Here is a 13,847-nt window from a genome sequence, read left to right as displayed (position 1 = left end):
GGCCAAGAATAAACTGCAAGTTTTTCATTTGATTCCAACATTAAATCACACAGCTATGATTGCCATATACGGTTTGCAGTTCTTAGGTTTGTTGTCACATAGTGCTCCTCAACTGGAAACTACCTTATCCTGAGCTACAACATTACTGTTCTTTGTTGTAATGAAGTGTATTGTGCTGGCTTTCATCTTTGCTCCTAGTAATGGGTAAATGCAATAAAGTATAATGGGCTTCTGTACTTGTTTAAATAGTTGGAAATTCAGGAGGAGGAGTTATTTTTCACGTCAGCAGTACTGTGGCATGTCAAGATGTACTTGCTAAAATTTGCTCTTCTATGCAACTGTTTAAGGCATAGGTGCATTGTCATCCTTGGTTGTAGACTTTGTTCAGTTAGAATGCACTGAAGCACAAATGGGGGAGAAAGATCATAACTGCAGACCCTACTCTCTATGTGCATGTGGTTTATGTCTGCACAGCCCCTACATCAAATGTGTAGACACTAAACTGCGTTGGTCAAGGTCTGCTGCCATAATCTTGCTGCCTCCCATGTATGTTCATTGCATTCACATTGAAAATCTATGCCTTGTGTAAAATAAGTTGCTTTTGTTAAGTTGTAAGGAGCTTGGCATCTCATGACATAAGGGTTGCTGTCTGGAAAAAAGCAGTGATAAGAAGTGAAAAACAAAGGAAATATGCAGTCAATTTGTGAAAAGGGTTAAGTTTCTTCTCACACATGCCAGAAGGATACATCTTCTCATATGCACAATGTGTGTCCTTGAAGGCACTCTCTGCAACTTCAGTGTTCTAAGGTCAAGTTGTGACAGAAAGCAGGTTACAGGCACTTGGCAAGCCCTAGTTCAGCCCTAAGCATTGAGCACTGGACTTTCTGTCTTTCATATGGAAAGCAACATGTGTTGCTACTGGGATTTTTGTGTGGGGTGGGGAATACTGCCTGTTCTATGAGAGTTGCTTTTTTAGTTTTCCCTTTCATTGCCTTTCCTTCTGCAGATAATGGTCCTCCTCTCAAGAAAACTGTTGGAAGAAGCCAACCGAAAATAGCCAGGACGTTCTGATCTTCCTCTCGTTGCCTGATCCTTTCATACCTGTGTCTCATCCCACACAGGAGCCTGGAGTGTGGAACGCCTGCTGGCACTTGCTCAGAGAAGTCTTGGGGATTCCCTAAGCTTGTGCAATACAAAGAACCCCTTTACATTTTTTAAAAAATTCCCTTTCTTTTAAAGTGTTGTGTGAATTTGTGTGTGTGTGTGTATATATATATATATATATATATATATAAGCCCAGGTCAAACTGGAACTGATTTACAGTGATTTACAGTGAAAGTGACTGAAAACAACAAGCAAATGAGAAAAAAACTTTGACAAGAAATAGAACAAGTTTTTTTATTTATTTGAATATTTAAGAGAGAAAAGTAGTGCTGATGTTGCACAGTATTTTGTTTAAAATGCATTTTACTTCAAAATTTAAAAGCAATTTTTGTGAAGATGAGGCTTTTTTCAAAAGCGCTTAAATGTAAGAAAGACTGATTATTTGCTTTCAGGATAATTATTTTTTTAAGTTATGAAAATAAAGATAAACTGCTTTCTCTTACTTTAAAGATGCCATTTGTACTCATGCTTGGGTGTTTTTATTTTTTCAAAGTCGATGTGGTAAGTTTAAAGTTGTTCTGGTTTATTTTCCTGAATGTCTGCTAATGTTTCCTGCTTGAATGTATTGTATTAGGCAAAAAAAAACACCTTGAACAAAATATTTTGAAAATGAAATGCTGGTTCTTGGACAGTAACAAGGACTGTAAGCGCAGTCTTTTCAGGACCATCATCTAAACAGGAAGTTTAGCAATAATGCCACTGAAGCTAGGTGCTTTTAAAAGGAAAACAGTTCTGTTGTTGGCATAGTTGTTTTCTTGAGCGGATTATTCCATTCAACAGCTATCAGCAGCCAACAGCTGCTTGGAAAAAATAAAATAAAAAAATCAACAAATAATGTAAACAACTCAAAATTAAGTAACTGGGACATTTGGAGATAAACGTTTATATCTCAAACTGTTCTAAGAGGTAATTGAAAGAATATTTGGGGAAGATGGAGACATTAAAAATGCTAATCTTTTTCCAGAAGCAGCAGAGTTTATACAGTTGGATCTTGCCACAGGTCATAGTTGTTCTCTAATAGTTTGAGGACCAATATGTGACAAACTGACAGCTGGTGCTTATGCAATGACTTTCAAAAAATAATCCTATGAGAACCTACCAATGGAAGAGTTGCATTGGAATAGGGTGTCTAATAACATTGCTGGGATGGATGGATGAGCAAAATCCCAGGGTCCAATTGATCCAGAATTGTTCTTGGGAAAATGCAACTGGATAACCCATTCTGATATAACCTTTCAATGGATAATGCTCACCAGACGATGCATATTTACTTAGAAGTAATACTCCCTGAGTTAAAATGGGATTTGCTCCATAGTAAAGTGCACAGAAGTGCTTAGTCTGATAAACAATTTGGTTCTGAGTAATCTTAAACACCATTCCCTTACCATTTAAACTTGAAGCCTTCTCCTGAAATTCTTAGAGCAATCCTTGCAGCTCTGCTGCTGCACAGTCATTATGCATTTCCATTGAGCTTGCTCAGGAGTCCAGGGCAGTGGTGCTATGAATTTTGCATACCCAGTTGCTCTCTCAGGGATACTGGGTATGAGGACAGTGTGGAATCCAGCCCAGAAGCATCAGACATGTTCAACTCAGTAGGTCAAATCTGCATCCTGGAATCAAATCTGAGGAAACAGAGCTCCAGTACTTTGCACACAATCAATTTCACTTGAAATTCTGCAGATTATATTATGCTCCCATTAAGAAAGGTTCCCATTAGATATAGAATGCACAAATTGTACTAACTTGTGTTTTGTGTTCATATAAAATCGACTTCCAAGGCACCTCCTGTATATTTCTCTGTAAATATTTTATTTACCCAACTTTTTTTGAAGAAAAATTTGTGAAACTGCAATTGATGTACATAGTTTTTAAAGGTCCTCATTGTTTACAATGCTGTCCTCCATACTGAAAATAAAACTTCCTTCTCTACTTAATTTCTTTTCCCATGTGGTAAAATATTTTAACATACCATTTTTTGTTTTCCATTATTATTTTGACTTTGTCCATTGCAACAGCCAGCTGCTACTGTAGAAGCAGAGAAGAGAACAGGGCATACAAGGCTGCCAAATAGTGAGCCAGACTTTTGTCCGTGTAGCTCACTCCTATCTACTCTGACAGTTCAACTGACTCCAAGGCCCCAGGCCATGGTCTTTCTTCACTGGAAATGCCAGGGATTGAACCTGGATCTTCTGCAGGCAACATATCTTCCACTGAAGTTCAGGGCAAAACTATGTTACATTAAACACTTGGGAGGGGGGAAGCATGTTTAAGCTGCCCACTTTTGTTTTGAAGAAATAAACCCTTCAAAATGACATTTAAATCCCATTCATTGGACCCCCAGTCTGGATCCCACCCAAGATCCAGTTTGGAGTACCCCACTGGATTCCCACTGAACCCCCAATTACTATTAAACTCAAATATTTCCTTTTTCAGTAAACAGCACCTTCAGGGGCAAATAGCAGCTTGGGAGATTTTCAGTGGGACTCTAAGGGATGTGTTTCCTTAAAAATAAAAATGGCCAGCTTAAATATGCTGTTTAACAAACATATTTACAATAACATGTCATTTGGCTCTTCGTCCCTCCCAGTAAAGCCACAATAGTAGATCCCATATAACAAGGAAAAAGAGGAGAAATTTGCACAAAAGGTGCACAGTACTTTTATTGTACGTTCCTATTCATTTCAGCGGGGTTTCAAAGGGAAATTTCTAGGATTGTGACAATTTATAGGCTTAAAATATTATAATTGCGGAGGCATGCTTAAGTCTCCACCAGTTAACTAGGATATTAGTTTCCTCTGAAGCAAACATGCTTCAGATCAGGCTGACAGAGTTAACATCTGTATTTGAATTCTTTTGTAAGGTTTTATCAAAGGTTGATGAATAATCGACAGAAACTTTTAAAAATAGTATGGCAACCTGATCAACAGTTTATATATAAAAAATGTAAAACCAGATAGAATTCCTGCAGTTCTTCTTCTCAGACTCCTCAATATATTCATATATATTAATCATGGCTAAAAGTTGACCCACAGTTAATGTACATTTGATTCTCGTTTGGAATTTAAATACAATTCAGTGTGTATTAGATTTAAAATTGTTGCACTACAGAACTCCATATGTATAGGAACTTCTCCCAAAAGAAGGCAATGATTTGTGCATGGCCATTTTCAATTTGCATGTGTTTAGAGAAGGCCCATCCAGAACAGCTGGTTCATAAACCATGTTAACAGTGAGAACTCAATTATTCTCCAATTCCAAACCATTTATAAAAATGATTCCTTGCAAGGTAAATTAACTGCTGCATATAAACCACATTGCCACCATCTCTTTAATCTAGATTCTAATTACATATTAAATCTAATCAGAAAACAATGTAAATTATTTGAATCTTTAATTGGTATTAGAAAGATTCGGATCTTTTAAGTCAAGACTAACGACTCGTGTTAGATTTGTTCATGTGCTTTACATCTTTTTGCACAATAACGCTACTTGTTCTTTTCAGAATATATACTCCTTCATATGGTTCCTTTGGCTTCCTAGAGGGAATGTTTATTTTGGAATGGCTAAGAGTTCAATCCTGTGACCTGTGCATGCTGCGCAATGCTTATAATTGATTCAGGGTTAGCATAAGAGTGCCCTGACACCTATCTCCTTGCTCCTGTGCTGGAAGCTATGAATCATTAATAGCGAATGATACTGCTTCTTCAGCATGGGGGGGGGGAGCCCTGCTCATGTGCCTTTAACACAGAAATTATATATTTTTCAATTTTTTAGCTGCATGCCAGAAAATGCCTTATCAGCTAAATGTCTGTGTCATGCTTCTGTTAAAGGTGCACGAGATTCAAGAGATTTTTTTTTTTTTGGCTGGGGAGGAGAATAATGGCACAGGAAGAGGGCACGGGAAAGGTAGCAACTGTAGTTATGGGGGTGATAACTGACAAGCAGAACCTGTTTTTTTCTGGTTGGCCTAATATTTCTGAATCTAGAATGAGCACTGAATCCTATCCTGCAGTTTGTGAATTTGATTACGGGCCAAACAAAAGCAGCATCATATTCAGTAATCTCAAATTAGAGAAATTCCTCCTCCTTCCTCCTTCTTCATGAAAAGCTATTACATTTCAGGGTAGAAACTCCTTTAACACCACTGTCCTCAATATCATTAGAAATACCTTAGATTCCAGTTTAAAGGTCTGCACTAGTACTAAATGATATGCAGATTAGGTCCAGCTAAAAACTGCTATAGAAACAAAGATTTGTTTTATGTACTGAAAAATGAATGCCACTTTGAAACAGTCAGAAGAGATGCAAAACTATTGTTCACAGGTGTCAGTCCTTTCTGATCACCTTGTCTGATAATCATATCTCCCTTGTAGAGTGCTGAGTTTTAGCCACAGAACGTTTTTTGTGCTGCTGTAGAGGTGATTTTTATGGTTCCATTTTGTACCAGTATTCTTATTGGTGCTTTTGGCAATCCTTTAAAGTGTAGTTTTGTGAAATGTTTCTATTTTTCACTCCATCATTATTATGATAGCATTTAGTGGACAGATTAATTGCATTGTACTTGAATCAGCACATCATTCTAATGCTCCCTTGGCAGAAATTTTTTTAAGAGTGTGTGCCATCAGAACTATGTCAAATATTTCAGAACATGTAGCTACCTGAAAGATAACATGAAATGCCAAAACAAACAATGCTTCTGAAGTATACCATTTAGTACTGGAGTTGAAGGCAAATGATATACCATTTTCTAAGAAACACACTTCTAGAAAATTGGCAAGAAGATCCCTTCCCTCTTAAATGCACCCATTTAAATGTATTCCTATCTGTCCAAATTTTGACAAAAATCTGTGAAGAAATATGGAAAACTAAACAATGGCCCACAGAGTGGAAACGTTCAATATACATCCCAATTCCAAAGAAAGGAGATCCCAGGGAATGAAGTAATTATTGGACTATTGCCTTAATATCCCATGCAAGTAAGGTAATGCTCAAGATTCTACAACAAAGGCTCTTACCATATATGGAGCGAGAAATGCCAGACGTCCAAGCTGGATTTAGAAAGGGAAGAGGCACCAGAGATCATATCACAAACATACGTTGGATAATGGAATGAAGCAAGGAATTTCAGAAGAAAATCACCCTGTGCTTTATAGATTACAGCAAAGCCTTTGACTGTGTAGATCATGCAAAACTATGGAATGCTTTAAAAGAAATGGGGGTGCCACAGCATCTGATTGTCCTGATGTGCAACCTATACTCTGGACAAGAGGCTATTGTAAGGACAGAATATGGAGAAACCGATTGGTTCCCCATTGGAAAGGATGTGAGACGGGTGTATTTTATCACCCTATTTATTTAATCTATATGCAGAACATATCATACGGAAAGCAGGATTGGACCAAGATGAAGGAGGTGTGAAAACTGGAGGGAGAAATATCAATAATTTAAGATATGCAGATGATACCATACTACTAGCAGAAACCAGTAATGATTTGAAATGAATGCTGATGAAAGTTAAAGAGGAAAGCACAAAAGCTGGACTACAGCTGAATGTCAAAAAGACTAAAGTAATGACAACAGAAGATTTATGTAACTTTAAAGTTGACAATGAGGACATTGAACTTGTCAAGGATTATCAATACCTTGGCACAGTCATTAACCAAAATGGAGACAATAGTCAAGAAATTAGAAGAAGGCTAGGACTGGGGAGGGCAGCTGTAAGAGAAGTAGAAAAGGTCCTCAAATGCAAAGATGTAACAATGAACACCAAAGTCAGGATCATTCAGACCATGGTATTTCCGTTCTCTATGTATGGATGTGAAAGTTGGACAGTGAAAAAACCAAATAAGAGAAGAATGTGGTGTTGGAGGAGAGCTTTGCGCATACACGGACTGCGAAAAAGACAAATAATTGGGTGTTAGAACAAATTAAACCAGAACTATCACTAGAAGCTAAAATGATGAAACTGAGGTTATCATACCTTGGACACATAATGAGAAGACATGATTCATTAGAAACGACAATAATGCTGGGAAAAACAGAAGGGAGTAGAAAAAGAGGAAGGCCAAACAAGTGATGGATTATTCCATAAAGGAAGCCACAGACCTGAACTTACAAGATCTGAACAGGGTGGTTCATGACAGATGCTCTTGGAGGTCACTGATTCATAGGGTCGCCATGAGTCGTAATCGACTTGGAGGCACATAACAACTACAACACAAAGCATTGTGCAATGACTCTGGGGACACCATCAAAATTTGAAAGTATGCTTCCATCAACCATCCTTAATATGATGTCCTGCAGATATTTTAGGCTACAGTTCCCATCATCCCTGGCCAGTGGCTGAGCTAGTTGGAGCTGATGAAACTAAAGTCCAAATCTGGAAGACACCAGATTGGGGAAGGTTGCTTCATGTGAATAAGTTGTGATATGGGTTCAAATGTCCTGAACTGCAACCTGATATGCAAATACTATGTGACCTCTTCACATATGTTATTTGAAATATATTAATGCATTCAAGTCAGTATGAATCACTGACACATTGCTGATCTGGCTCAGAGAAAATGTGATGCACTTACCTACTGTATTGAACTTGCTCTCACACCTGTAAGAAACCACCAAATTATCACAGGCACATACTCAAGGGATTTTATGAGAACAGCTTGACTCTGTGATAGGTTGCAGGTAGGATCAGTTTTGGTGTGAGATGTAATTTTTTGCATGTATAAAACAAGCTTTAGAAAAGCCAGCTCTCACTGTTATTCCTATCCCAAAATACTACTTTTAGTGGACATTGTTGGAAATTTCATTCCAGAAGCCAAGGCCACTTGAATGGCACACTGCTACTGAATGCCCCTCGCAGCTAAAGTCAAGGGTAGTTTGAGAAACTTGCATATTCCACCTAGCCAGAACTGAACAAATGAAATATTAATCAGCTTAGCCATTGGGCACAGCAATTTGCTAAAGAAAACATTACTTTTACATTAATACAAGTTAAATGTAAAAGTAAGCATAAAATCCACATAAAATTTACACATCCCAAATCCATGCAAGAAAGAATAATACAAAAATAATTAGGGCATTCCCTAAAAGCAAGATAAACTAACTCATAAAATTAGGCATATTGCCAGTTGTCATACTTTTTTTGCAGATGAAGAAAAACATCAGTCTGCCGGTTCCCTTTCCTTGCTATCCCTTCCCACCTCCAAGTTTATATAAACGTTTGAGTTAATGCTAGCCTTTTATGGTACAAGAAAAGTCACTAGAACAAATCCCTTTATTTCCTGGAAGTAGGAAGTGGAGAGCTTTTCTTACATGATGTGAAAAAATCTGTAGACTCAATGTCAAATATCACTATGAAACAAGATGCTTTTTAGAAATGCTTTAAAAGACAGAAGATTAAGTATCTGGGTGATCTTTTGGTATCAGAAGGTCGTTGAGCTAGTTCCAGGTGAGGGTGAAATGACACATTTGGAACTTTCATCTATCAACAAGCAATGGCATTACAATACATGGGCATAGATTCATTCTTTGTCAGCGTTACCTTAAATCTGTCTGTATATCTGACAGCACCAGAAGGCATGCAGTCACAATGCTGCCTGTTTATACTAACACAGGAAAAATGACAGATAAGTTTATCTCAACAAGCCTTTTAAGTTGAGACCTATCCCAGTCTGCCTCTGTGTTGGAATTGCTTTTTAATATGTTCTTAAACCTTCTTGTTAAAAAGTTTTTAATCTTAGATGTTTTGAAAGCTTTTTTGAAGTAACGTTTTTGAAGATGTTTTGTTTTAATGTGTTTTAAAGTTTGTTTTTATGATGTTTTAATGTTTTTGGTGCTTTTGTTTGCCACCCTGGGCTCCTGCTGGGAGGAAGGGTGGGATATAAATCAAATAATAATAATAATAATTGTATTGGATTATAGTTTTATAAATAAGTTTGAAGGTACATATATAGTTTAAGGGAAATTGTGTTGAATATTAAGTTTTTTTTTTTTTTATAAATACAGCCAGTGTGCTACCCTGTATTTTGAGCATCCACGTCTTTTTTTGCTTGGCTGCACATTTTGAAAGGGTAAATCAGCTTACGAGTTGATGGAGAGCTCTGTGGTGTGTGAACTGGCCAAGACTGGAAAGCTTGCAGCGTATAGTGAGACATTTCTAAGCCATACAGGAATTGTCTTTCCTGATGAAGTTTGCTGAGAGTGTCATGGAGGTGAAAAGGGGGTACAGAGGTAGCACCCCCTTGTAGCTTTTGTGTATGGTAATTCAACCAGCCTGAACAGAAGCCTTTCCTTCCACCTATATTTTTTTGCCAGCCCTTAGCTTGACAGTCAAGAATATAAAAAGCCCTTGCACAGAGATACATTCTGCAATGAAAGATTTGCCCAGAGTAAATTAAATTGTCTGTACTCTTGATTGGTAGTATATTATAAGTTGAAAATACTTTATTTTAAGAGCACTTACATGAAGAGCTTAAATTCCAGTTTTTCAGACTAGTATTCCTGCCATTAAATACCCCTACGTTGCAAATCTGAGCAATAATTCTTAAAGGCAGGTTTCCTCCCGGCTGGGATTGTTAAGCAGTTTAACTGCCTTTGGCAATTAGCAATTCATTTGTCATAATGCTTTGCTCTCCACAGTGTGTGTGTCTGTGTTTTCTGGAGGTTGCAGTGACCTAATTCACCCCTAGGAATTGTACAATGTTGGGCACCTTATCCAGTACATTAACAAGCTGATGCATCAATACAAGGCTATTTGAGTGCTTCCCTGGCAGTTTTCATAGGCAAGGAGCAAGCATTTTGCCTAGCAACTAGTAATGTCATTTAGGGGCTGTCTGGCAAAAGGTGAGGCAAAGCTCTAGCTATTTAGCCCAACAAGGAGAATTGTAAGCAAACCATGTTATCAATAGATCTCAGGTTAAGGCGTCAATCAATAATTGCCATGTGCTTGAGTCCAAGTGCCAGCCCTGCATCTTTAATGCAACTGTCAGATGCTCTGGCTTATTTTAACAAAGGTTCTTCCTTGCCAGGAGCTCAGATAATGAAGGTGAGGCCGTCACACCTTAGCTGCCTGGCTAGCTCATATGTTACCTAATTTACATATCCTAGACCTAGGCCATAAAAAGAGGTTGGAACAAGTTTTGTTAGTGTTTGTATATGCACCTGTCTGTTCTTTATTTGTCCAGCTGTTCCTTCTCTTGAATTGATCTGTTTTCCATATGTGATGTCTGTGATGTCTTCCTCTGTGTTCTGTTTTGTAAGGGCTCATAGAAGAGGAACATTCTGAACTTTGCTACTATATCCCTCTCAGAACTCTTGATTCTTATCCCAGGGATCTGATTATGTTGGGATGATCTCCAAACCACTGTGTATTGGCAAATGTTTATATTTCTTGCCTGGAGGTGGACAAACATGTCAATTTCCATTTCTCTCAGTGTCTCATTTCACCACTTGTAAGTTCAGTTCTCCACATTTCCACATACAAGCCCTCATGAAAATTCACCAGTATTTTAGTGCAAATTTCTCACAATATGCACATTTTTGCAAATAAAATTTCCCTTATATAAGGCATTTTGTATGCATTTATATGTACACTTTGCTCTGGTACATGCTTTTTTGTACACATTACTTGGCTGGAAAGCTGCATTGCAAAATTCAGAGAGGTGTGAATTTCAGGGAACGGCTGTGTTTTAGTTCACATATTTTGTCCTTGCTGCTTTACCTCCTTTCTATGGCCCCAGTAAGCTGTTTACAGAAGGGACCATCCTTTTATCTACATTTTGTGCATCTGGTACCCTTGCCTACCTGGATAGTCTAAAGATCTACTGGAAAAATCTAGATAATTCCAATAGCTAACTCAGGTGGCAAATGAGTTAGAGCCAAAATGTGGTCACAGAGAAACAACAGGAAAATATCAGAATGTTCAGGGGAATCCCAAGGGTTTGCAGAAGTGTGTGTGTGTGTGTGTGTGTGTGTGTGAGAGAGAGAGAGAGAGAGAGAGAGAGAGAGAGAGAAAGAGAAAGAGAGAGAGATGTGTATATGTATGTATATGTGGAGTATCCTGGAGGAGGGTATGGCTGGCTGGAGCCCTGACCAGGAGAGCTATTGTTAAGATATGAGCATACACTGTGATATTTTGAGCAGGACTTGCTTGTAATATACAAGCAACCACCAATGATGTATGCAGTATGGATAGGATCTTTTTGTGGGAGGTTTTTTTAGCCATAATAGGTAGCCATTTTGTCAGAGGAAATCATTCTTTTTCTCAATTTATGAACTCAATTTTTGATTATTGATGTGGGGTTGTATTCAACTATGTCCCACTGAGAGTGGACCCATTCAAATTAATGAACCTAAGTTAGCCATGTCTATTAACTTCAGTTAATCTACTCTGAGTAGGACTAACACTGAACACCACAAATGGTAAATATTGAATGTCCCCTTGAAGGAAACAAGAATGTCACTAACTTAAAAACTGGTAATGGGCATGAAAACTGAACTCTTTTAGCTCAAATATAAAAGATCTCAATACACATCACATAATGGTTACTATAAGAATTTGCCCTACACTTGGAAAGTTCCTTACCTCCTATGCAACAAAACAGTTGCCCAAAACCAGGTCTGACATAATACGCCACTAAAGAATTTTATGTGCAATAAATGGATGCATTTTATAGTGTTTTGCAATAGGAATGTGGCCTAGAATCAATTCCTCTCCTACCTCCCACCATGATGGCCTAATTTTATGTATATAATTGTTGGACACAGGGAACCAGGAATGGGAACCATGTATGAAGGGTCCTTTTTGCAGTGGTTGATACAGAGATAGATAGCTGTTTGCATTTTAGCATGGAGCTGGGAGCAATGTTGAGATGTTTAAGTTCTCAGACAGGGATGTTTTGACTAAAGGAAAGAATGTAGTCTTCTAGTTACGAAGCAAGACAGGTTTCCCCACGTACCAAACCATCATTTTATTGTATATTTTGATTATGGAAGTTTTTAATGCTTTGATGGAATTGTTTTATTGTGTATTTTAATGATGTATGGATTTTATAATTCATTTTGAAAAGAACAACAGTAACAATAACAGTAATAGAGAGTGCAGAGAGAGAGAAATAGCCTAGCCACTGACTGTTAAAAATAAAATCAAGTAGTAGACTTTTGTAGAGCCAACGCACAAGTGCTATATGTCAGGGATTGGTAATCTGGTGTCACCCAGATGTTATTGGTCTCCAGCTCCACTCATCCCTGACCAGTGGCCATACTGACTGGGGTAAAGGGGAGCTTGAGTCCAACAACATCTGGAGGGCTGCAGGTTCCTCTGCTTTGTAGTGCAAGCATTTGGAGCTTGATGCTTTGGCTGTTTACATAGAAGTAACTCTCACTGAGTTCAGTGGGTTGCACACTGAGGTAAGCATGCATAAAACTGCAGCCGTAATATAATTTTAGGCCATGTATTGCTTCCTGGAGTTTTAATTTTCATATAAGAAAAGAGCTATTGCTTAATCCAGGGAAGTTAATTGGCCTAATTTTGGTAATGTCTTTGCGCTGTCCTTTAATTATTTGGCTGTAGCATTGGAGGCTAAGCCTGTATCAATATTGTATTTACTCTTAAAATGCTTAAATTGGTTTTGGTTAACTGATGTATTCTTAAAGGTACACACAAATAAGGTTTACACTGAAAAAAGGTAACCATTATGTAACCTATAGAAGCTTGTCTGTATGACATGCTCCTAGTCAGTTAGATGAAAGGCCTTATAGGCTGTGCTAGGAGAGAAGGCAAGATTGGCAAAGGGGAAGGATGCAGTACACACTTCAATTTAACTGGCAGCTTTTCGACAACACTGAGTTTAGCAGACTGCCAAGGCAAGGAAGAACAACGAGGTAACCATGATGAGATTTGGAATTTAAATGCTGATTAGCCTGATCTGGGATTAGAAGATGATGTTAGAAGTAGGCTAATGCTGCTTCCCATTGCCATCCATTGGCGGTGTGGCTTTGCCTCTTTCCCAGTTGCATAATTGGTTTGCAAGTCTATGTCTTCAAAGGTTCTTGATGAGGCTCCCCATAGAATCATGGGTTGTTCCTATGTTCCTGCCTAGTGATTGAAGCACCATACCAGAGAAATTGTGACACAGCCTGTAGCATAATACCAACATGGTATAATACCAACCAATATGGACCTGGTTTGCATTGCATGCTAAGCCAAACCTTAGTTTGTCCTTGGTTACAGATTATGGTTCCATGAGCCCAGGTTCAGCAAAAATGCTAAGCCAAACCTTGGCTTAGCTCAGCATGGCACAGCAGCATAAAGAGCGAAGTGGCTGTAAGCTCTTCTCAAGAGCCCACACTTCCACACCAAAACAAGGTTTGTCTTAGTATGATATGCAAACCAGGCCACAGTCTGCGTTAGCACAGTTCTGACAAAACATTTCCATCAATTGCTGAACAATTAAAATCCATAATGACCCCCAATTCCAAGTTACTCAATCGCTAAATATAGGTGTACAAGTGAGAAGAATGTATCATCCTGGAATGATGCACTCCCTTTTATATCCTTTAAGTCCTCCCTGTCCAGTGGGTTGGCGTGATGTGTCCAGGAAAACATCATCATGTCCTAGAGCTCCCCTCCTAGCCCACTTGGCACAACCTCATATTTGTTGCAGAGAAAGCCATTGAGCAA

The 13,847-nt window shown here is 38.3% G+C and overlaps 1 protein-coding gene across 3 annotated transcripts in view; it reads left to right on the top strand.

Moving 5' to 3' along the window:
* DPF3 (double PHD fingers 3) overlaps nt 1–13,847 on the top strand; it is a 324,681-nt gene that overhangs the window by 292,765 nt on the left and 18,069 nt on the right. Inside the window, exon 10 of one of the 3 annotated variants that reach the window (XR_009760692.1) lies at nt 1,007–1,090. The exons of 1 other annotated variant lie outside the window; for it this stretch is intronic. Coding sequence is in view for 1 of the 2 variants with exons in the window: in XM_061611205.1 (XP_061467189.1) it covers nt 1,007–1,071 (65 nt within the window). In the remaining variant the exon portion in view is untranslated. Of the gene's footprint in view, nt 1–1,006; nt 3,038–13,847 lie in introns of those variants that run through there. One more of the 3 variants, XM_061611205.1, reaches the window with a different exon arrangement.

Source organism: Rhineura floridana, chromosome 2 (genome assembly GCF_030035675.1).
Source record: "Rhineura floridana isolate rRhiFlo1 chromosome 2, rRhiFlo1.hap2, whole genome shotgun sequence".
NCBI lineage: Eukaryota > Metazoa > Chordata > Lepidosauria > Squamata > Rhineuridae > Rhineura > Rhineura floridana.
The sequence above is the reverse complement of the archived record's forward strand: the minus strand, read 5'-3'. Positions and strand labels throughout refer to the sequence as shown.